Genomic DNA, 26031 nt, shown 5'->3' with positions numbered 1-26031 from the left:
TAAAAATAGAAAATGATTTGAGTAAAGCTCAATTTAAAATATATCCTTGCCATCAAATGAGAGAAGGGTTGATCGTTTTATTTCCCTTATCAAAACGATGTATGAATACATGTTATAATGATATTCATAAGAAGTATGCCGATCGTGCTACATACCGTGCTTTCGATTCATCTTGTTTTACTCCAAGTCGTATTTTCTTCTTGCTCTTGGATATTGATCCAGTGGTTTCATGGCTTAAATCATCACAATTTAGTTTACGAGACTAATAATGATTAGATAACTGAGGCCTTTAGATTAATATTATGTGACTTCTCGTAATTGAAAATGAATACATCTGTATATGCTCAAAAAACAATTAGTTTGAAAAATATGCTTCCCCTCTTTCAAAATTGTCTGATATAGAATCGTTGTTACCTCTAGTGTTTCCTACCTTCAATAACCCAGAAAATAATAGAATGTTCTTAGTCGCTGTATGAAGAGCACACCATAATCATTACTTTGAATGAGATTCAGGGGAAATTCAATGAGGAAAAATATATGCGAATATATTTGGTTTTCGTATTACTTACGAAGACAAAAAGTGGTTTGAAAGGCTTTCATGTAAAAAGTTTTGCTACTTATTGTTAATGGCGATGTTTGTATTGATAGGTCAAAGTTTGTCACAAGGAGGAAAGGGTGATAGAAGGTAGTCCGGTTGTGATGCTATATTGCAGCTAAATGTGGACACTAATTGAGTCTCACATGATGCAAACATTTTTTTTCGGCCCCAACTTGTTTTCTTTCCCTTTAAGAAATCTTTAAAACATATTTGATGAAAATAAACTATAGTTCATATTTTCATTTATCAACAAGTTGACATATTCAGTGTACTGCATTCCATGTCCAGTCAATACTTTCCTTGAAATCTATGCTTTTCGTACAGAATTATGATATGGTGATATGACATTTCTGAATGCATTGGATCGTTTGTTAAGTACAATGCCAACTTTCAATTTATTCACTGTCATTTTATAACGTTTCCTACCAGTTATCATGCTGTCTTTAATCTGCAATTAATGGACCCAGATTAAGAAACTATGACGACCCTATTTCTCAAAGCTACTGGTCAAGTGATACATATTCTTAAGATAAGCATAAATTTGATAAACATTCAAAACCAAAATCCTGCAAAATAAAAATATTTGATGAGAATAAAACTTATTTGTAAGCTGATGTTTAGTTTCAACAAACAAACCAAGAACGTAATATTTTGACAGATTCTAAACCATTTGGCGGAAACAAAACCTTATAAGTTGGGAACGTATTGGTTTTATGCCGCATTTTGGAATCTATTGAAGAATACTAATTTAGAAATACCATATGATTCTAACAGAAAATGGTGTCCTTGGCATAATAATAATAATAATATATTTATTTATCCAGAGATTTTTATTTACACTCAAGTATAGGACATGTCAGTGTATGCGATAGTAGATTTAGTATTAAAAATAAAAAATAGAACTTATAACAATAATGATTATAATTGACGAAAGACACCACAATGGGCAATTTTAGAATAATATAAGTAATAATAATAATTGCATCACAAGTTAAGAAATTCACTCACAGAGTAAAAGAGATTTTCATGAGGAAAATTCAACAACATTTTCTTAAAGACTGATTTCTTTTTTTATTCTTGATCTCAGGTTATTGAGCTTCTTAAAAACCATAGATTTAGGTCCATAGGCAGGGTTGCATGTCCTTATACATTTTTGAGGAAGGTCTTTGCAAGTTCTAATATAGTGACAGAGAAAATTGTAATTTTTCATATACTGAAGTATATTAATATTTGTCATTATGCTTACAACATAAATATATAAACATGGAATTGGCAATGTATTGTACACAGGGTTTTAAAAATGGGTGACAATTTGGATATTAAGGAACACTGCACATCAGTCATGTGATGTGCTTCTGTACTTTGAAAATTACATCAGCATGGGGAGAATAACCCCAGGACTGACAGGCATCCATTATGATCCCTTTTAATTTGTATTTCAATTGAATATTCTAGTTATTGGCATCAGTTGGGGTGAAGTGGACCAGATTGAAGGTCTTTAAAAGATTTTGGCATTAAAATATTTTCTAAAAAATATGAACGTCCATTTATTTATTTTGTTATTTATAGTTCATGTTTCTATCTCAATGGGAATAAAAAGTGTAATTTTTAAATAAAGGGAGTTTATAAAAAGGTGAATGTGAATACATTTCACTGCCCTAAAGGGAATAAATTTGATCACCCCCTTCTTCAATGTGTTCATTTTGCTTTTGAAAACAATAGCGATTAAATGGATCGGAAATAAATGTATTTTAAAATATTCATTCATAATATATCTAAAAAATCATTCTTTCTGTTGATCTCTCAAAAATGCATCTAAATTGTCGAAAATAAGTCTAATAAGGAGAGTGGCAGATGCTGGGTGGGATTCATATGAAGCAGGTGTTTACAGCTTTTCAGGCCTTTGGAACACTAGTAGTATATGGCTAGACAAACTATCACGTAAAAGAGCCTTAGCAACTTCACACCTTCAAAGTTGATGAAATGTTGTTAAGATTGTCTTTTGATATCACTGAATTAAACTGAAATTTCTGAAATGCAGCACCCACCACAATCCCTTCAGTCCAGCTTAGATAAAAATATTTTGATTTTTATACTGCATATGTTAGGAAGATAACACTACCTGCAGATAGTAGTAGTTTTTAGGGAAGGCAACCACCAGCTTAGGTCATTTAGAGCGCGATTAGGGATGGACAGGAAAGGGTGGAGGAAAGCCCGGCGTCGGCATTAGCCTACTCTTAACGAAAGGTGCCAAGGGGTCCACAGCTTAACGTCCCATTCAACGGAAAACGTACTCACTGAAAGTACCCTCCTCAAAGCACCTCAAGTAGGGATCGAGATACCACTGAAAAATATTCAACACTGCCAGGATTTGAACCCATGTCCTCTGGGTCGGAAGCCAGTACAATAGCCACCACACCATCTCGATCCCTCTGCCTGCATATCCCATGAATATAACACTGAAACTGGTTTTAATAATCAATTATTCTTCCTACACGTTTATTTCCCCATTTTTCAACAACTTTCACAACACCTGGACCACCTGTCACATTAATTTTATCATAATTAATAATGTTGCTGACTGGAATGTCACTGAGGCTAGTAAAATATTTTCAAATCATTCCTCGATAGTGTCACCAGATGTTCCTGCTCTAACCATATTGATATTTTCTCTGTCTCTCATGATAATTAAGCCAGTGCACTCAGAGGTAATTATATTTCTTTCGACATCTCTTTATAACTATCCTTGATTTGTTAAAATAAGACAACTATTTTTCTTATATCCTTACTCTGGAAATTGGGAATTCCTTGAGGAAGTTCTCATCCTGCGCAAAGAACTAAATTCATCACAAGCCTCCTTATCTGAAAGTACTTTTTGGCCACCATAATATTTTAGAACTAATCCTCTCCTGACCCAGTAGTGTCTAATCCAGGACTAAATTTATAAGGGAATTCATTACTAATGTTGGTCAGTTCTGTATATGAACAAGGAAACAAATATAATGAATTACATGAGTTAGGAATATGAGAATAATTAGCTGAATTGACCGAAGCTGGGGAATTCGATGAAATAGGTAAAAATCATTCAGAATGAATGCCATTTATAAGTAATCAGGTATAGAACTTCCAGTAGAGTCATGCAGTCTGAGATATTGTATACTATACGTTAAGCTAAGTTAGTAAATCCAGAAATTCATGTTTTGCTTTGGAATCACCCATAAAATTACAATTGATAATTAATTACGACAATGTTAAGACCTTTGATTTTAGTCATTCTAGGAAGTCTACAAAGTCTTTATTTTTGCAACTGGTTTTCCTATAAGCATGGCCCTTTCCCTTGTCTGTCTCTGATACCAAGTTTCACTTTTTTTACAGGTTGTTTGGAAATTTGAGAATGCATACAACATAGTAAAAGCCATGAAAATCAAAATTTCCAATCCTTTATGCAGGAGAAATATTTTGGTTGATATTTTGTCATTGGTGTTTGGACTTGGTGCCGGGGTTCAGTGACCGGATTTTGGGTTGAATTACCTATTTTGATAGAAAATATACCTGAAGGCTGGAGAATAAGTTCTCAGCTGTCAGTAGCCATACAATCAGCTAATATTGGCCCTTTTGTTTGGGCTACACTTTCATGGCTTAAAAAAGGAGAAGTAGGGGGATTCAGTATTAAAACTAGGCACGCTTTAACTTATACACTCCTAGCATTAGGGGTAGTAGCTAATATCCTGTTAGCTTTTCTATGGAAAACGTCCATTGAGCTAGGAGGAAATCTCCATTCCATACCTCTAATTGTTCTCATGTTTACCACTGGATTGATTGGATGCACGTCCCCAGTGCTGTTTATGCCACAAATGGCTTTATTTCCTCAGGCTCATCTAATATTTTATCTAGTCGGAGAAGGGCTAGGAGGATTTTTACCCAGTGTTATTGCTTTAGTACAAGGAATTAAAGATGGAAACACTGAACCAAGATTTAGTGCAAAGGTGTACTTTCTCTTAATATCTTTCCTTGTATTGCTATCCACACTTTCTTTTTTTCTTCTCAATACTCTTCCTGCCACCAGGAAGTCAATGATAAACATGGTTAACTCAGAACAATGTGACCAGAATATTTATTCTGAGGAAGAATATAGGAAGACTTCATTGGAGCCAAAGTATGTTGAATTTAGGTGAGTAATTTAAATAAATAGATAACATCTGGAGGTTTCACGTGCATATATGTAAAAAACTTACCTACAGTCTCTGTGTAATAGTGTGTATGTATGCCTACGTATGTGTGTTTCTATTCCTTAATTGGTCCTATCCACTTCGTTAATTTTCCATAAAAGATAGGTTTCTTGGGTCACATGCATACAGACAAAAAGATTACCAATTAGTGTTGTAAAAGCCTCAATTTCACAATATTTCTATTTATCTTTGTTTAGTTTAGTACCTGAAATGATTGTAATGGACACTTGTTTGATGTCTAAAATACCAGTTTTCCCCAGTAAGTTAATCATAAACAGCTTCTGACCTAATTCCATCGTACCATCATCCATCTGAACCATCATTTTCAAGCAAATTCTATTGAGATCAGTCTTTAATTTCCAAAATTGGATGCAGTTTAATTTACAGCAATTTTACCCAACTTCAAAATTGAAGAAAATTGAAAATATTCATGCAATATGAACGTATTTGCCAACCTATATTATTATTAACAATCTATCAGATAAGGTAGGCTTTGGATGGACACAGGCTATCTGCCAGTACAAAGCTAATTCCCTTGCCTCTCCCCCAAAACACAACCTGACATCCAGCACTACAATAACCCCCTTTACAATTCCGGATGCTTCCCCAATCCTATTCCTCCCCCTCCCTCACCTTCCTAAGGTTCTATCTATTCCCTCTATCACAGTCTTCCATGTCCCATTGCAATTCAAAATGCTCTGCATTCATCTTTCCTGCCTCCTTTTGATTTCTTCCAACAATCCCCTCTTCTTTCCAAACATTCCTATTACCACCTTGTTTGTTTACCTTTCTGTCCTTTTTCTGCCCTTCACATTTTCCATCCTCGGCGCCCACATTTCAAAAGCCTCCAATGCACACCTATCATCTTGCCTCAATGACCATGCTTCTGTGCCATAGAAAACCGTGCTCCATTTCAAAGTTTGGACAAGCCTTTTCTTAACACCCTTACTCAATATCCCTGTCATTGATTCTCTCCTTTGAGTAAAAGCTTCTTTGGGTAATGCAATCCTCCTTATGTCCCTGTTGCTTCTCAAATTGACTGGTCCTATGTCAGTCTGTAATACATCAGAAGCTCATTTTTCATCACTTGTAATAGGCAAGTGGCACTACTGAGCAACCAACTAACTATGCTGGTAAACCTGCACAGGAAGGTCAACTTACAAAGTAACATTTTAATTTTTTGTACCTGTGGATCCATATACATGCAAATCTGTTTTCCAAGTCTAAATTTAATCCGATCAAATAGTATTCTCTCAGCACTAATGGCCATGACCATATTGTCACCAGATTTTGGCAACTCTTGAAGAAGTATACCTGTGACAAAATTTTTTGTGAAAGAACTAGCCATAATTGTTTTCTCAGCTTGAGCTCCTGAAACCATATGCTTGTGATGTACCTCATTTCACTATCTGAAAGCACCAAAAACTGTTTATTATGTAACTCACATAATAAAGACACAAGACACAGTGTGGATGACACGGTAGGGCCATTAGCCAATTAAATAATTGTGTGGAAAAATATATATTTTGTGATTATAAAAGAGGATAAAATTACTTCAAGAAACCATCATGATAAGACATTTATTTTATGAGGGGATATGTATGTATGTGTTTGGAAATAACAGATAAAATGGAAACATAGTGGCATGTATTCAGTATGATGACAGTACCTGTTTGAAGGTGGTTTTGTGGATAAAATAATGCCAAAACCACCAAAACGCAATGCATTCTTTGGATGTTTAATGAGATATACAGACTTATGCTACTTTGCTACCACAGTTGAGTGAACAAGTTAATACATATTTCATTAATTTACTAAATTGTTTTTTAGTATTTTATTTCAACTTTCTAACTTACCACGGAAACTTGGGTTAAAATAAATGCCCTGCTATAACAGTTAAAAGCTGATAATTGATTGATGAAAATGTTGTCTTTTTATCAGGCACAGCAGGACTCCAAATTTTCCATCTGAAGCAGATGAAATCAATGAAGTTGAGCATATCCTCCCACAACATAATGATTTGTTGCTAAAGAAGAAAATGGTTAAAATACTGCTCATACAGGGATGGATTTGTTTCTTCTCCAGTGGATTCCTACCTGGAGTTTCCACTTACGCTAGCCTTCCACATGGGAATGAAGCTTTTCATCTATCTTCTACATTAGGAGCAGCAGTTGTTCCTATTGGCACAGCCATAGCATTTATTCACAAGCGTCATTCTAAACTTAGTGTAATTGGGATCATAGCTGCATTTGCCTCCATACTATCAGTTTACACAATATTAAGTGCAGCATATTCTCCAAATCCACCATTAGTAGGCTCAGAAACTGGAAAAGTACTAATAGTAAGTAACCTGATGCTAATAATTTTTTTATGCATGTAATAAGCTAGTGGTTCACTCTGTCTTTCAATCACACTACTGATCAAACATCTGCCAATTGTTATTGTCAATGTTCATTTCACACCCTGAGTTTACTGATATTTTATGGACTAAACTACTTCAGGCTTCATGTTGTAGATGTTTTGAATATTGCTATATTTGAATATAGCTCTCATACTTTTCCATAGAAAACTTATGGAACAACACATTTCATAAGTTTATAGCATCAACGTGATGATGCCTTACTATGGGTTAGTTGTCATTCCATTCAATTTACTGTGGAAAATTGCAATCATTCTTTTTTTTTGTGCCACATTTCTTTCATACCTGTCTATTACTTATACATCCTCTGGATACTTTAATAACCCAGTATCTTCTTACCTTTTCCCTCCCATTTCTACAATTTTTATCACAGGTATTCATTATTGTCAGATCCAGCAGTTGCTAGTACTTTACTGAAATCCTTTTGAAATTCAAAATGGGATATTATATTGACAAAAATTGGAATTCCATACACTTATGTAATCTATGAAATCAATATAACTAATGTTTTTGGTGCATATATTAGAAGTACCAATGTTTTTTAGTAGTCCTTTCTTCACTACCTATTATCTTACCTCACCTTTGCCTTTTTCAACCACTAATTGTTTCAATTGAATTTGGTCAAGTGGACCATTCTCAGGGATTTTAAGATAACCTTGTCTACCCTCACTTGGAAAAGTAGGGGTATCCACTCTTGAAAGTGGAACAGCTTTTCTTTAAATTGTAAGAAGATCAAGGATAGTAAATTTTCTATTGTAAATCTTTTCTAGCCTATCAACTAATGAATGAACAATATCAGTAGTTCCATGACATCAATACTCAGGAAGTTGTTCAGGGACAGCTTGAGATTGCATCAGCTCCGATGATATTTCAAAAGATAATAGATCAAGTGCTCCAGAGTCTAACTCAAACCTTTTTGCTTGTCACTTTATCTGTTATCTGGATACACTAGAGTGGTGTCCCAGAAAATAATGTCAAGTGAAGCTAAGTATCGAGAAGCATCACTTGGATGTGAACATGGGGCCCTTAGATCTCAATTTCAAGTAGCTGAAAGAGTATATATGATAAACAAATCAATCAACTACATATACCATTTACATTATATACATTGTTACCTCGTAAAATGTGGTGGTGTTACATTTACCAATAAAGGAAAGGAAAATATGAATCAAGTCCTTCATTGACCAATCACTAGTGGAATTATAATATTCAATGCCTTTGAATTTATCAATCCTTAGCAGATCTTCCTAATACAGAAACCTGACATGTGGCAATTTTGGACTTATCCAATCATTATATACCAATTCCATCATACCAGGTACAATATAAAATGCCATAGGTACCATTGTAAGCAGAAGCAAGTTTTTTCCCTTTATTCAGTACAATAGACGAAGAAATTCATCACTAAAACTTTACATATAACTATTAAGAAATAAATCAAAATGACAATAACATCATAACATCTTCTGGCCATTAAAATATTATGAAATAGAGCCAAGTGGATCTCAGATTTTATGAATAGAGTTTTCCGTAAAGACCTTTAAATAGTCGAGATTCATCATTTTCAGGAACACTTCATGTTAGGAAATACTTATTTATAATATATACCATTACCATATTTTGTGGAACACTTAGTATAAGTATATTTGAGAGTTATCAAATAATATATTATTTGATGAACTCACATATTCACTTGCACTGGGTGTACCACCCTCCCATGGACGTGGTGGAAGGGCTGTTGTGTTCTGATGACCCCTAAAGCTGTGCTGGTGGGAGCAATCATAATTGCTCCTGGTAGGGTCACCCATTTTAGATAGGTTGAAGGTTAGAACCCAGACAAAACGTAGTCCACGCAGAGTCTGTTCCTCAGAGAGGCGGCTGCAAAGGCATCTGACCCTACTGGGATTACCATTGAGTGATAGTGTCATGTTAATAACACCATTGAGGAAGGCAATGGCATACCACCTCAATTATTATTGCTGAAACTTTTATGATTGACAGAATAGGGGAAATCAGTCCTGGCAAGAATGGAACTTGGCCCAATTGGCCATTTTTGGTGCCTGGGAGCAGGAGAGTCAAGGCTTCTGCGGTCGTCATCCCACGAAACCCTTGCAAGGAAAAACCGGCAGCAGCAGGACAGAAGATGCAGGAGAAGAACAAATTAGTTAGAATAGGAACATGGAATTTTAGGACAATGATGAGGACAGGGAAATTGGAGAATATTAAGCGAGAGATGAAAAGGGGAAAAATAGATATTTTAGGTCTATGCGAGGTGACATGTAAGGATAGCGGGAACTATTGGAGTGATAGTTTAAGAGTAATATACAGCTGAGGGGACAAGAGCCAACAAGAGGTTGCCATAATATGGAATAAAGATAAAGGAAGAAGCATAGTCAACATAGAGCAAGCAACGGATAGAATATTACTGGTAGAGATAAAAGCAGAACTGGCAAACTTGGCCATTGTTCAGGTATACATGCCACCTAGCAACCATAAGGAGGAAGAAGTCCAGTTGATACAATCAGTTAGAGGACATAATTGCATGTTCCTGCAGGGAAACATTTGGTAGTGATGGGGGACGGGAATGCAACGGTAGATGAAGGAAGAGATGGTGATTGTAGTGGGGGAATATGGTTTAGCTACAAGGAATGACCGTGGGAAGAAAGTAATTGAATTCTGCAGGAGACAGGGGTTAGTAATTACCAACACTTGGTTTAGATACTACAAAAGGCATAGGTATGCATGGAAAATGCTAGGTGACTCAGAAAGGTATCAATTAGATCATATTATGGTTAGGCACAGGTTTAGGAACAGTGTGATCAATTCGCCCTGCTTTTCGGGAGTGGATGTGGCCTCTGACCACAATTTAGTTGTAATAAAGTTCAGTGTCATGAAGATACGGGTTAGGAAATGGAATTTAGAAGCAGTAACTGAAGTGACTAGGAAGGAGTATCAGCAGGCTGTAGAAAAAATCATGGATGAGGGTAAAGAGCTTAGTATAATCGAGGAAAAATGGAAAATTATCAAAAAAGGGATATCGAAAGGTGCAAAAGAAGCTGTTGGAACCATAAATGGGATAAGGACAAGGAAACCATGGATCATGAATGAGATGATTAAAAAAATAGATGAGAGGAGAAAATGGAAGAATGTAAACACAGAGTTAGGCAAAATGAAGTACAAAGAGTTAAATAATAAATTGAGGCAGGCAACAAATAAAGCAAAAGAAGCATGGTGGCGCAGACGCAGTGCGAGGATATGGAAAGTTTGAAGAGGAAGGGTAAAATTGGTGCGCTGTACAGCAAAGTTAAATCTTTACCGAGAAGTAAGAAAGGAAGATCTGTGCTAACAGTCAGAGATAAGTCAGGTAAGATATAGTTGACAGGGAAAAGATCCAAGAGAGATGGAAGGAATATAAAGAAGAACGGTATAGTAAAGAACTTAGGCCAGGAAGGTTAGACATAGAAAGAGAACATGACAAAGATGAAGATAGCTTAGGTCCAGGCATACTGACAGATGAGATAGAAAGGGCAACAAGGGAGATGAAATCAAATAAGGGCAGTAGGCAATATTCCTGCTGAACTACTAAAAGGGTTAGGAAAATGTGGGAGGAAGAGGCTATATGGGCTGATTCGTAGTATCTATGAGGAAGGAATCTGGCCGGAAGACTTTGTGAGATCAGTTTTAGTTCCTATTCCGAAAAGGTAAAGGCTACGTCTTGTGAGGACTGCAGGACAGTAAGTTTGATATCCCATGCAGCTAAAGTTGTTCTCAGGATCATCAACAGAAGGATAGAGATCAAGGCAAATGATTACTTAGGGGATGATCAGCTTGGGTTTAGGAAGGGAGAGACATGCATGATGCCATTGCAGTAATGAGATCACTAATCAAGAGGAATATAATCAGGACGTTTTTTCTTGTTTCGTAGCTTTCAAAAATGCATTTGATAGAGTGAGTTGGGAAAAACTATTGAGTATATTGCAGAAAATAGGATTAGATTGGAGCGACATGAGGTTAATCCTCAACCTGTACATCTCAGATTGCTTAAGTGTGAGTGGGGGATGGAGGGTCCAGGTGGGCAGTGTTAGGTAGGGTTGTCCATTATCACTGGTGCTGTTAATCATATATTTGGAGGAAATGATTAAAGAGGCTTGGGAAAAACTGGAAATAGGAATAAAATTTGGTGGGGAGTTCATAAAATCAGTTAGGTTTACTGATGACCAAGATCTAGTTTGTCAGTCAGCCCAGGGGTTGCAAGCATTGCTTAGGGATTTGGAAATTCAGTGTGATAGATATGGGATGAGAATCAATATTAATAAAAGAAAGGTAATGTGATTTTCCAGAAAAAGAAAGGCCAAGTTTAACATTAAAATAGGAGGGCAAAAACTAGAGCAGGTAGAACAGTTTACGTATCTCGGAAGTGTTTTGGACCAACACGGTCAAAGTAGTAGGGACGTAAGGAGAAGAATTGCACTAGGCAAAGAGGCTTTCACAAGGAGGGAGTTGATAACAGGGATGTTGAGTAAGAATTTTAAGAAAAGACTCGTAAAAACTTTGATATGGAGCGTTGCTATGTATGGCAGGGAAACAAGGTCATTGAAGCAGGAGGCTAGACATAGATTGGAGGCTTTTGAAATGTGGGTGTGGAGAAAGTGGATTGGATGGAAAGGAAAGCAAATGAGGAAGTGCTAGGTATGGTGGGCGAGGTGAAGTGATTGTTGGGAGAAGTCATACGGAGGCAGGAAAAATGGTTGAAAAGTATATTGATCAGCAGTGGGAGGTTGAAGATGTTGGACGGGATGAAGGAAGTATACAGAGATGAAGAGTGAATTTTAGAGTGGGATGCTGGGTTTGGTTTTCTTAGGAGAATTAAAATATTTTTTTGGTTGGTGTGTCCATCCAAAACCTACCCTAAATGGTAGATTATTTTATAAATAGGTGTAATGATAGGTACTTATACCATTTATTACTATCTTTGCAGGTCTTAAACATAGTGCTGTATGCTGGATTAAGTGCCTATGTGAAAGTCAATTCAGCCCAAATATGCAGACACATTGAAGGCTCTTTATCCAAAGGGAGGGGCACTGTGGAAGGAAATGGAAGAGGGCCTTTATTTTGGTGTGGAGCCGTAAGTCAGGCTGCTGCTGGCTCTTTGTTAGATTTAACTTTAGTAACCATCCTTGGATTATTCAAATCTTCATAAATTGTTTTACCATTTACTAGAAAAGAGCAATACTTGACTGTAAAAACATGGTCCTATCTTCCCGGAACAAGATTTTTTTGAATTGAAATTGTGAAGAACAATTTTATGCTGAGAGTTCACGTTTGTCAGTGAATTCATGGAAATCATACTCATGAGTCTATTCTAATTGTAATATATACTTAAATATTATTCAAACCATGACAATTTAAAACAAGTATTGATGAATACTGCTGTGATAATATGATAGACGACAATAATTGTATACAATATTTTTGCTGCAATGTGATTAAATATCAAACATTTTATAAAAATATTTATTAAAACTTCAAAATGAACAATATTCGATTATATTTTATTGTTAACTGCATTCTATTAATAAGAAATGCTTATATGTACTGTGATATAATTTTGCGTTTATAAATTGATTAAATAAATTTTTCCACAATCTATTTATTCCATGTAGCACTTAATTTGTCTATCTTAGGGTCAATAAAATGACTCTGTGAAATACTATAGTTGGCTAGTTATCATATGAGGTAATAGGCATTTATGAGACAATGGGGTAATTATTTATTTCCAAACCAAAGAAACATCATTTACATTTGGAAATGATTATTGCAAAATAATATGCAATGTTCCCAGTAATATCAATTGTAACCTGTTCTTTAAAAGCTTATATTTTACCCAGCTTATGCAGTAGGCTATATCATCAATTAGGAAATACCTAATACATATCAGCACAGAATAAATACCCATTTATTGAAGGCATTTGAGTATCAATGATGATTTTATTTGTATGTATTAGGGGAAATGGACCAAGGTAACAGGAAGTAGAAGAAAATATGCATGAAAGAATAAGAAAAACGATGACAACATAAACCCAGATAATATTTACACGACCAAAGTCAATGGGCTCTCAAACTAACATATTTAATAAAACTCTGACAGTTTTATCATCCCTCATCATTTATTGTTACTTGAACTTCCATAACAATGTTTCTTTCCATTATCTTTTTACAGTGGAGTTATGACCCCATTTGCATCAATTGCTTCGTTGTGGCATACAACACCAGTGACTTTAGTAATATTTTTCAAACTTAAAAACCAAACATTACAGACTCAAGAGTATAAATTTATATTTTAATTTCAAGACCCAAGGCAGGGGACCATATTTTCCACACTCATTGTTACTCTTCAACTATTGCATATCCTAATCATTGAGTAATTGTTAAAACTTCTGCAGATATAGGATTTCTAATGGACCAAACAAAGGTGTGGTGGGAGTCACAAAAATGCTCAATCGTCAAGCATCCAGTTTTCAAATTTTGCTTCAAGTGGGAGTCATTAAATACTTACCCATTACTCCACTATCATAGCAGATCTCATAATAGTTCTAAAATTAAATAAAAAAATTTTGACCGTACATAGTATGTATCTTTGCTTACAAAATACTCATACGTAAAAGATAATTTTCATTTATTCCGTGAGTTATGAGACACTTATTGTTACAACACAAGGAAAACACTTATCTGTTAACTGATGTAAGTTAACACAGTCGCAGTAATTAATGGCTATTGTGAGCATCAAATTATTCAATCACCTTTTGGCATCAGCAAGACTGGCTAGTTTTGCTGAATTCAAATGGTTCTTTGGATAGCTTTGACTTAAGGCTAGCTTTAAGTGCAAACTACTCTTTTTTTTAACACTGCTACTGATATTGTTTTTTTGTGTGCCATGTACTTCCGCAGTTATATTGTCATCTCCTTGGGGAAATCCATTCTATGAGTAATTAGTCGCAATTAAATATTATATTATGGCCGAGTCATAAGATAATCATGGTCACTAAACAACAATGTGCATTATACTTGATTCACATCTGCAACACTTTGAATTCTGAGGGAAAAGAAACTCTTCCTAATTCTAATCCTTAGTATAACTTCCACAGGTAATTAAAAATGGCAGTAACATGTGAGCTATCCACTCTTATTTAAATTTTTATATTCACAATACAAACATCTCAGGACCAAAAAAATAGAGTCATTTAGAAAATTGGGATCTTTACTGAAGTTAATTTTTTGCATTAGAATTTAAAAAATAATTCTTACTAAATTTGGCATATAATATAAAAAAGTAGCATTTAATTTCAAATAATTTCAAAGTGAAAGCATTATTACAGGCTCCGTACAATAAGTATCGGGACTGGTTCCAAAAATCAGAATTTATTGCAGTTATCATTACAATTACTTAATAATCTTCAAAATACATTCCTCCTGCATCTATACACTTAGTTCGGCGCGTCTGCCACTCTTCAAAAGCCTGCTGGAAGCCTGATTTCTGGAATACTGTTGAGAGCCTTTGTCGTCGCCGCTTGAACCGCCTTGATGGAGTCGAACTGATATCCTTTGAGCTCCTTTTGAGTTATCCTTTGAGGCAATAACGTTGTGGAGAAAATCTTCATTTTCCTAGATGCAGTCCAACATTTCTTGCAAAATTTCCACCCAGTAATATTTTTTGTTCCTTGCTCAAGACTTTCAGCACCAGCTTCGCGCACACTTTCCTCATCGCAAGATCCTCTACATTTTGTGCCACTCAAAAACTCTTGTGCGGCTTAAGGCATTATCCCCATAAGCCTGTTTAATGAGTTCAATGGTCTCCAATGTAGATTTCCTGAGTTTAATGAAAAACTTCACTGTGTAGCATTGCTCAACGGTGTGCTCCATGCTGGTGCAACGACACCACAAACAATCACACTCCACAAAAATCCACCTCCTGCCTCAATGCAAGCCCACAGGCGACTAAACTGAAGTGTGCCTGAGTGGTGGGGGACCCCTCTACCGAGCCGACCAGTCAGACCCCCATTCACCTTGGGCTACAGCAAACCGGTCACGATACTTATTGTACGGACCCTGTATTACCAGGAGAAGAAACCTGTCAGTTATTCAATAATGTACTTCCTATACACACTTTACAGGCAAACCTAATGCCAATTTCTATTGTACTAAAAGCCTTTCAGTGGTGCTCATAACATCTATGGAAAAATTCTTCTTTCCATCGAACAAGGGTTGGTCAATTCCTGTTATTTCTTGGTTATTTGGTACATTTTTGAATGTTTTCATAGTTTGAGTTAACCCATTTAGTCCCCTGGGAACTTGCCATCTGAATATGTCCACATTCAATATTGCTCTTCTACCTAATGTCAATTTACAAAATTAATGTTAAATTACTAATATTTCATTGACCGAATGGGTTAGTTGATATAAATGTATGAGGCAAGTCAGAAGAATTAAAACTCACACCGCAGTTAGACACTATTACAGTCTTAATACCATGGTAAATGAAAGAGAATAATATAAGCAAATTAATAAATTAATGCATTAGTTAAATGGTTGGGTGTATATATTAAGATAAATAAAGGTCATTAAAATAATTAATGACCTAAAAATGAGAAGTGATTATTTTGTGGCTAAATCAACAGAGGTAAGACCAATTTTCTTTTCAATTTTGACGATACTAGAAATGAATTTTCCTACTTTTTTTGATAGATACTCCTGGCCGAAACTTTTCTTCAAACATTTATTTATAAAACAAATTAAGCCAAGAGATGTTGTTTGGTCTCTGGTTCACCTGTCTTGAGAAGATAAGAATAAACAAAAATAGAAAATAAGGAAATAGGAACAACAATTGTACAATAATGAAGAGGATTGCGGTGCATTTGAGGGCATCCACATTCAAGAGAAGGAAATAAGATAACCAGATATGCATATTTTCACAAAAAGATGCTCAATGGCAATAACATCCTCTCATTATCTCTTATAGAGATAAAGGAAAAGGGTATGATAAAGATCGTTGGAAAATACTTAGAATTTGCAGGGAAAGAGAAAGGTTGCAGATTGAGAGCAAAAAAGGTTAACTTTGATTAAGAACAGGACCATGTTAAGCACTCCTGTTCAGCAAACTGAAGGTCTATTCAACTAAGATTTCCAGCACCTACTATATAAGTTTCAAACCTAAACACAGTGAAAACCATTTAACACAACAATTTTTAGCATGAAATATCATTGAACATGAAACAAAGGCATGGTACATTGAGACTCATTTTTCTACACACATATATTTGCTATTCATGAAATGGAGAACAATGACTTATCATGAAAATAAATTTTGATCCTCTGATAGTATGCGAACATCCCTCGCCAAATTCTTCAGATAACATTAAATGAAATTTTTACTTGTATTTCCTGATCCACCAGTCATGAATTGCAGGTTCTTTCTGAGCCTACCAAGAAAAACCCCAAATTACAATTTTCCATGAGCACCATCAGAGATTGTCTCACAACTTCAATTCACCCTAGGTAAGCACAGTCAGCAGGGTAGGGACCCCTACTCAGTTCTACGTCCTGCCTTGACGAAATGTGTGCCTGCACTCTGTTCATCCCTGGGAGAGAAGGCTGAAAACATTTGCTGCCATTATTTCCAGGAACTTACATTCTTTCAATGTACAGAAGGGTTTGAAAGTGAACTCTGTCCTATGCTCCACGGCTTTACCAATTCCCTCTCCAAAGGGCTTCAAACACTCCTGACATTTATTGAATGTAATGAACAGAAGTTTTGTACACACATTAATTTAAACTCTCCTCTTTTTCATGATCATTTTTATTGTTAAATTAGTAAATTAATGGAAAAGCATCAGTTTGTCTGACAAATATTAATATATAATAAACTGCATAAGCAAAACAATTTCACTGAAACTGAAATCTAGCCGATGACTGGGATGCTGAAAGTCAACCTCCCCTAGTGCTGTGATTGTCCATGGGATATTAAAATGTGCACAGATTTTTAGAAACTCTGGCTGATGGGGAAAATTGCATGAGAACTGATTTGGAGCAATTTCGTTGCGCATAAAATGATCACCTGTAATTATAACAATGATTTTTGGTTGAAAAAGATGGCAGAATGATCCTTAAATGAGTTGATCCTTTGATGAGTTAATTGACCTGTGAAATTGTTGGTGTTTTAATATTTGGCGATTTATTCTAGCTGCCAAAGAAATATGCGATATGTATTTGTTCTTTATATATATGCCACTCAGAGTGACAAAAAATTAGTAGGGAATTCTGTTAACGCCAAGTTCAGTTGACAACTCTTGGATTGGTCCTATACAGGTGTGCTTACCAGTTGACATTACAAGGTGTGGCAATTAAATAACCAGACTGGTGCTACAGAACATTTTATTGTTCACCAATCACATTACAAAGAGTATTGTTGCCTTCAATGTATTCTCCTTGCTGATACCTACAATTCTCCGTACAAATTTTCCATTGTTCGAAGCAGTGCTGAAAGTAATTCTGCCAGCTTGTTGGGAACTTTTTGGCAACTTTTATTTTTACCACTTTCACAATAGATCTTACCCCCTTAAGCTCGACTTTGACCTTGGGAAATAAATAGTCAAGAAGGGGGGAGGATATAGCTAGGTCTAGCTAGCTAGCGTTCCAATATTGTGATGCCACATTTCACAAAGAATACAGTCATGGACACGGCGGAATGGGCATTACCTAAGTAAAGCATCCAGAAATTGCTCTTCCACAAATTGTGTCTTCCAAAGGTGTGCATGTTGATTGATTCATGCAAAATCTGACAGATACGTACTTGTTTATTCCTGAGATTTCAGCAAGGGCTCTGACCCTGACTATTTGTGTGGATTAATTTAAAGATTTCTTCAATGTTGTCATTTTTTATGTTGAGGGTCATCCAAGGCAAGGACTTTCTTAGGTCATTTTAAGTCCTTCCAACTTTTAAACCATTCAAAAACTTGTGTGCAAGATAAACTTCCTTTTACATGAAATGGGCTTCTGTAGCAGTTTTCCTCAATTTCTCCAGGTTACCTAAACTCCAGGTTAACTCGTTGCACCATCCGAGCATGTTGCACTTTTTTTAAGAGCTGCTAGTGCAATAATTTGAATGGAGAATTGCTACAGCAGGATGGTGACATACAACTGTGCCCATCAAGCTCAGGGTGTGGGAAGCATCGACAGACATATTCAAACCTGCCACAGCGCACTTACTGTTTGTCAGTAGCAGCATCAGTCCTGTTATTTAATTATCACACCTTTTATACTGAACTGCAATACTAAGATGCACAGTGTTTTAAACCCAAATATTTTAGTCACCATACAATTTCAAATAAGGAAATTGCTGTGTTTTCTGAACTCTTTCATTGAATAAACTGAGACGTCATTAAAAGGCATGTATTTAATTAAAAAAATTAAAAATAATGATTACAAGAATTAGGCAAACTATTCGTCATTAACCTTGGTCAGGAATCCACTTGAAGCATCCAGTGTGACAGTATCTCCTGAAATTAGAAAAAAATAATGAAGCTAGATATGTCTATAAAATCACAATTACTTTTGCACATATATTAATAGATTATTAATCATTTGATGCTTCCCTCTTCTCACACTGATTTGAATCATTTTCTTGACTTTACCCAATTTATTATTCGGCCATAACCATTACTGGTGTGGAAATTTCATGCTCATTTCATTACAAGGTATCAAAGAATTCAAGTTTCAAATCTTACAATTGAGATACAATTTATATGTCATGCAAATGAATATTTGCTACACATAAATACATTAGCAACACCATCTCCAACAAAATGGATCATTTACTAATTATTTGGGATGTCCATAATTAGACATTGATTATTCATACAATTTGATTCACTTTCGGGAGAGAAAAATCAAGTTTAACTAAATTATTAGAAATATTTCTGCAATTCTTATACCAGTTTTAAAAATCCGGGTCGCTGCGGAAACTCCTACAATGCATGGCAGCCCATATTCTCTTGCAACAACAGCACCTGTAATACGAGTTCATCAAGTTGCTTTTAAGAGTGAAAAATTAGGGCTAATAAAATTACCCCAAGAAAACAAAAGGCACAATTTGTTAAAGACATTCCTCTAGCAGATACCTCTCATTTAAACTGTTGTTATAGTTATCTCAAGATTTCCACGAGTCTATTATATTATACTCCTATAATACTCCATGGCTTCGGATTCTCTCATGGCAGTCAAATCAGAGCTCTACTAATGGAATATAGATACAGTAGTATGTGGTGGGCACAAGTAACGTTTAGTATGTTTCCAAATCTTTTGAGATAAGTGCAAAACAATAGAATCGAAAGTGTAGAATATTTTTCTTAAAAAAGGGACAATTTATTTCTGTTCAACCACAAAAATTTATATGCATGTGCACATTCCATAACTTATAAAATTTGGGACAATCAAAATCTCACTTTCTCACTCCCATGCACTGAAAAAGAGTATCCAGGAAAAAACAGGCCCTGGAATAATCAAGCTGTCATTTTACCACTCAATGCAGTCTAATATCCTTGATTTGATGGCAAAGGCAATCTGAACTCTTCACTTTGAGCTAGCAACAGGATGGTGTAATACTCTGTACTCAGGGTGGTCAGTGACCAAGAGGTCAGGGAAGTTACCATAATCAAAAAGCATCATGGAATTGATTCATTTAATTACATACAATTGCTGAAAATCAAATTTGCCAACAATGAAAGCAAGAATATCATTAAAGCAATGTTTATCGGTGGTACAAAATGTTCTAAGAGGGCCTAGAAGATGTGAAGGACAAAGAGCATGCCAGATGCCCAAGCACGTCAACATCAGACGAAAACATTGATGAAATGAAGAGAATAATATTGGCCAATTGTTGAATCACCAGTAGAAAAGTTGCCGAGGACCTACACATATCGATTGGCTCGTGCCATTTGATTTTTACCAATGATTTGGGAATGACAGGGGTTGCCACGAAATTTGTACAAACAACAGCAATGCATTAACATTGCTAATGAGGTGTTGGACTATCTGCGAAGACCAAAATTTGCTTCCGAGGGTTATAACTGGTGATGAATCATGAGTTTATGGCAATGACATGCTGAATCATCCCAATGGAAGCTGCAGTATGAGCCAAGACCAAAAAAAGCGGGCCAAGTTCGGTCGAATGTGAAAGTTTTGCTTACAGTTTTCTTCGATTGTAGGGATGTGGTGCATCATGATTTCTTGCCACAGGGTAGATATTAGGAATATTACCTTCAAGTTATGCACAATTTGCGCAAAGTAATCCGCCACAAATGCCCGTATTTGTGGATGAGCAAAAATTGGCTTTTGAGCCATGACAACGCCCCTGCTCACACATTGTTACTTGTGCATGAATTTGTGGCCAAAAATACACTAATAATGCCGCAGCCACTGTATTATTCTCTAGATCTGGCCGCCAGTGACTTTTTCTTGTTCCCCAAACTGAAGAGGCCCATGAAAGGATGGCACTGCGCTATGATTGACGAGATAAAGACGGCATCAAAGGAGGAGCTAAACAAGATCACAAAAAATGATTTTTGAAATGCTTCAAGGATCGGAAAAAACGTCGGCACAAGTGTATAATATCTAATAGGGATTGTTTGAAGGGGACAAAATAGATATTCATGAATAAATAATTTTTGAAAAAACACAAAAGTCTTATACTTTTTGAACCTCGTACCTAAAAATATTAAAAAATATTCTGTCTTAGCTCACTTAACTTCTTGATGAATTTGGTTTTTCTTTCACATGAACACTCACCATGAGAAATGAGGCCTCCCAGTTCAGTAACTATTCCAGAGAGAAAAGGAAAGTAAGGAGTCCAACCAACATCTGTGCTCTTTGTAATTAATATATCTTCAGGTTGTATCTTATGTGCTTCTTCCAAGGTCTCAATCACACAGGCTCTGCCAGTTACCACTCCAACACTAGCTGATACACCACTCACTTTGATGCTGCCATCAGCAGTTGATTTCTAGAAAACACATGAACAATGCATATGTCTTAGTTCAGGAAAGGATTCTTTTAAAACCTCCAAACTTTTTGTATAGCAAGTGTTAAGGGTGGGAGCTTTAGTAGTTTTGTGAAACAAAGGGTATCAACAAATATCATTTGAAATTTCCATGATTTTCCTTGCATTCTAAGAAATTTCTGCCCCACATTCATCCTATGTTTTCATTACTAAGTTTTTCCATTATTCTTGTTTTCTCAAAGAATCAATCTTTTGTAGAAAATACGAGAAAACAGTCAAATACATTTGTTTAGTAAATTCATTCATCAGTTCTAAATGATGGACTCAAAATAGCCAACTTTATGTAATAATACTGTATTGACAACTAATATTTTTGAATTGTACATGACTGAAAATTAAAAAATAATATCACAAGTTTGCTCAAATAATTAGGCACCTATGTTGTGAGAAAGCTCCACCTGCAGGAAAGCCATTTTTTATCATTATTTGCCAATAACAATATCATTGTGGATTTTTGTGCAAAAATCATATCTTGAGCCACCTTCAAATTTGGTGAAAATTTTATGATGTTAAGCGGGTTAGAATGTTTTTAAAACATTTGATTTCAATAGAAAATAGAAGAGATTTACTATCAAAAAATAAATTTCACAAGATTGGAGAGATGCTATCACAATGCTTTCATTAGGAATTAGTATGATTTTCTAGGCTTTTGCTCTTTCTTGTACAATTTATGTAGTCTATTTTCCACTTATCTCTCTCATGAAAGCTTGCTATATAACAAATTTAAATACACAACAATAGGCCAATTAAGTTAGTCCAAGATACGAAGGAAGAACTAGGAATGTAAACTGCATGAAAGGTATAGTATGTATCTTGATATTAGAAGTGGGTAGTAGAAGTGTCATTACAAATTGTCACTGGGCACACAAAGTATAAGACTATATCATTTTGTAGAGACTGCGAAGAGTTCACTTGAAGTGAATCATATTCAGCAATAATTCATTTGGAGGGCCACCCTATTCCAGGAGACTTACCCAGGTACCAGATCATTTTCCCAACAACCTGCAAATAGTTACCATTTTGATATGAATTTGCCATAATATTAGCAGAAGCTTTGAGGGTGAAATTTTCTTTGGATAACAAAAAGATGGAACACATAACCCAAGTTGATGGCATGCCATTCTTATTAAAATAATAATGTGAAGGATAAACTGAAGCAGAATTAGGTTTTTTTAGTATCCATATTGTATGGGACACCAGCCTCTACTCAGCCTTGCCTTGCTTGCACTGTAAACCTACTGCATGCATAATTTGTTCGACGTACTTTGTTAATGGCTTTATTACATGGGTACCTTAGCTCACCCATAATTTTCCTCCCTTCCATGAGGAGTATTTCTGCAAATGAGATCTCAGTGTTACATCAATAGTTCAAGTATGGATTAATCTAACTTTTCAGTGATCATGATAAAAATTAAAATAATATTTAAGGCCTGAATTAGCAGAACATGAAACAGAAGTTTCATATCAAAATTTCTATGCAATTTGTGACATGCAGAGCTGGGAACATATGTAAATTGTCCATCAGTTTTCATATTAATAGTAGTGTTTAGTGGAGGCGACTGACAGCTAAGATCATTTGCACCATTAGACGGACAGGAATAGATGAAGTGTGGAGAGAAACCCCACATCAGCATTCGCCCACTCTTATCGAAAGGCACCAAGGGCTCCTCAGTTTAACGTCCCATCCAATGGATGTTGTACTCACTCAAAGTGCCCTCCACAAAGCGCCTCAAATCGGGATCAGAATGCCATTGAAAAATCGGCCACAGCCGGGCTTTAAACCCTGGTCCTCTGAGTGGAAAGCCAGTATATTAGCGATCACACCATCCCAATCATAGGAACTTCTACAAAAGAATTCTCTCTTATGGGGATTCCTCGTCGTTCTCATCTCCATGTCTGGAACTTCACGCCCGATACAACAGTTAGCAATTTGGTAAACTATGTGAAAGATGAAATTCCAGAGATTGACCCTTCCATTGACTTAGAGATTGAACTTGAGGTAATACACGGAAATGTTACATCATTTCCGATATCCATTCACCAAGATTTTCATAAAACCCTTAGTAACCCCTCATTTTGCCCAAGAGATATGTTCGTGGGTAATTATTCTTTTATTAAGTCGCACCGGCAACCAACAGGAGATGGATAACCTGTCATACAAAGTTCTTGCACAAACATTCAGTGCATACGCAATTAATTACTGGACCTCGAGGTTCTAGTTAACTAGTACAAACCCCATGTACACTATGTCAATTAACATTGGTTGAATGCAAGTTAACTTGACACTTCATGTGCCTGGGTATGTTATCACTAGTACTTTTTGCTGATCAGTACACAAAAGTGCTAGTGTTTTGATTCTACTTTCTGAATGTTTTTCCCATATTCCAATTGGTTTCCCATGCGAATTTCTCAATGAAGAACAATCATTTGAGTCCTGAGTTGCCTGCTTCAAAATGGATACTACTGTTTTTTCTGTACTGTATTTATCGTTCGCTTACCAGTGACTTGTGCTTTCCTGACCAAACTAATGAAACTCTTGAAAATAATCCATAGGTCAATCCATGACCCTTGCATAATAATTACAGGCGACTTCAATTGTAATTGTATGGATGATTCTAAAGCTAAAAAGGAATTTATAAATGTTCTAACATCATTTAACATTATGCTACCAATAGTGAACCTACTAGAGTGCTAGTTCTCAAACAGTTTTAGATAATGTGTTAACTAGTATCGACCTTGAGCTCATGCAAACAAATACCATCGATGCCCACCTATCAAATCACTACCCACTTTTTTCTAAAATTGCTGTGTACACATCCAACAAAAGTAAAAAATACAACAAAACCTATTGCTCTGATCAGAGTAGGAATGCCTTTTGTGACTTATTAAATTCTTACAAGCGGTCCGATTTGTTTTCCCCCAAGTCTTTTAAGAAAAGACTTGAGTATTTCTATTCCATCTATCAACATTAATTTGAAATCTGTTTACCCCTTGTCATGAAGCATACAGAAAACAAAGCTCATCTGTTAAAAACAAAAGTCAGTAGGTCCCTGATGAAGTTAGTTGGCTTTCAAAGGGAATGAAAGATGCAGCTATGTAATACAAAAGCAAATCCAATCCAGCTGACCATCATGAATATTCAGTATCCAAGGATACACAATTTACAACAAGATCTTCAACTACATGATTCCACTGGTAGTTCTATTCCAGATTACTCTAAAATGGCTGCCATTCTGAATGCTTTCTACCTATCCCATCATAATCCTACAGTTTCAGCCAACTCTGGTAATTATTCTCATATTACTAACACATTCAGTTCATTTTTTATTTCCATATTCAGCTATGGAACTGACCAACATTATCAATAACGGCCCTAACAAATTTAGTCTTGGATTGGAAGTTATTCCCAGGGATGGTTACAAAAAGGTATTTAATACAATTAAAGATCAGCTGTTATTCTTAATTAATGAATCCCTAAAAATTAGTATATTCCCAAGCCCTCTTAAATCAGCCTAATTAGTGCCAGTATACAAATGCAAAGGTTGCAAAATGGCGATGTATCTTATACACAAATATACCTGTTGAATCAGTTGGGGAAAATATTTGAAATAGTTTTCTATCATTGTCTAGTATCATATCTTGAAGCATAAAACCTATTATCCACATCTCAACATGGATGCAGAAAAACAAGATCCACTACAACAGCCATGTATCACATGGTGAACCAAATACTTTTAGGTTTGAATAACAGAACAAACTTCAGGATTATTTTTCGATTTCACCAAAGCTTTTGACTGTGTCAATCATCAGCTACTCATGTATAATCTGAAACATTATGGTATAGAAGGCACATCCTACAAATGTATTGAATCATATCCAAGTGAACTGCATCAGCATGTGGAGCTATCAAGAAATGGCTCAAAATTTGTTTCTACTGGTAGAGAAGTAACACTGGCTGTTCCCCGGGGTTTTGTACTTGGCCCTATTTTGTTTTTAATTTATATTAATGATCTGCCAGATAAGCTTAAGTCCATTAAGGGAATAGACCCATTACTCTAAGTTGACGATAGAAATAGTGTCAGCCTCTTCAATGGACAGTTTAACAGAAAAAGCAGCTGAAGTAGCACAGATATTCATCGAGTGGTGTTGTCTTAACTTCCAAAAACCCAATATTCTATTATATATATATATAGATATTCTGTAGATTTGGAGGTCCTTCCTTCAAGGTGATACACCTTTGTCCCACACAACCATTTACTATGGCGAATTTTATTCTCGTGTTACTTATAGGGTTAATTTTTCTCTTCTGGGGTTCCTCTCCTCATGTGGGCATTATCTTCAAAATCCAAAAGAGGGATATATATATTACGAGCAATCCTCCTTGCAATGCACCATCTAAACCTCTTCAAAAGACTATCACTAGTACCTGACATATATGTATTTAATGTTATCTTGCATGCAAAGGATAATATTTCTCAGTAGAAGTCCAACCACGATTCCCATAGTCACTATACAAGGACCTGCAATGACCTTCACCAGCCTTTTGTCAGAACACACAATACTGCTCATGGGCTTAAAGCTATGGGCTTGAGGTTATTCAGTGAATTTTCCGATTTTCAAGAAAAAGCTGTTCAACCAATTAAAAAATAATAGGTTCTATTCTGTACATGAATAC

At 35.7% G+C, this 26031-nt stretch overlaps 2 protein-coding genes across 2 annotated transcripts in view; one reads left to right on the top strand and one right to left on the bottom strand.

Moving 5' to 3' along the window:
- The first annotated feature begins 3286 nt into the window (after nt 1–3286).
- LOC139690012 (solute carrier family 52, riboflavin transporter, member 3-A-like) lies at nt 3287–12762 on the top strand. Its single transcript, XM_071587192.1, has 4 exons — nt 3287–3306; nt 4665–4769; nt 6769–7168; nt 12225–12762. Exons 2-4 carry the CDS (start codon nt 4672–4674, stop codon nt 12444–12446), a joined length of 720 nt encoding a protein of 239 aa, XP_071443293.1. The 5' UTR covers nt 3287–3306; nt 4665–4671; the 3' UTR covers nt 12447–12762.
- A 5794-nt stretch (nt 12763–18556) lies between these two features.
- LOC139690592 (rifampicin phosphotransferase-like) overlaps nt 18557–26031 on the bottom strand; it is a 33380-nt gene continuing 25905 nt past the window's right edge. The window contains exons 23-25 of the mRNA XM_071588072.1: nt 21086–21299; nt 19234–19308; nt 18557–18798 (exon numbers count right to left, since the gene is read on the bottom strand). Coding sequence (XP_071444173.1) covers nt 18740–18798; nt 19234–19308; nt 21086–21299 — 348 coding nt within the window. The 3' untranslated portion in view covers nt 18557–18739. The remainder of the gene's footprint in view (nt 18799–19233; nt 19309–21085; nt 21300–26031) is intronic.

This window comes from Hetaerina americana, unplaced genomic scaffold (genome assembly GCF_022747635.1).
Source record: "Hetaerina americana unplaced genomic scaffold, ioHetAmer1.1.p SCAF_3, whole genome shotgun sequence".
NCBI lineage: Eukaryota > Metazoa > Arthropoda > Insecta > Odonata > Calopterygidae > Hetaerina > Hetaerina americana.
Note: the sequence above shows the minus strand (reverse complement) of the source record. Positions and strands in the feature narration are given on the sequence as shown.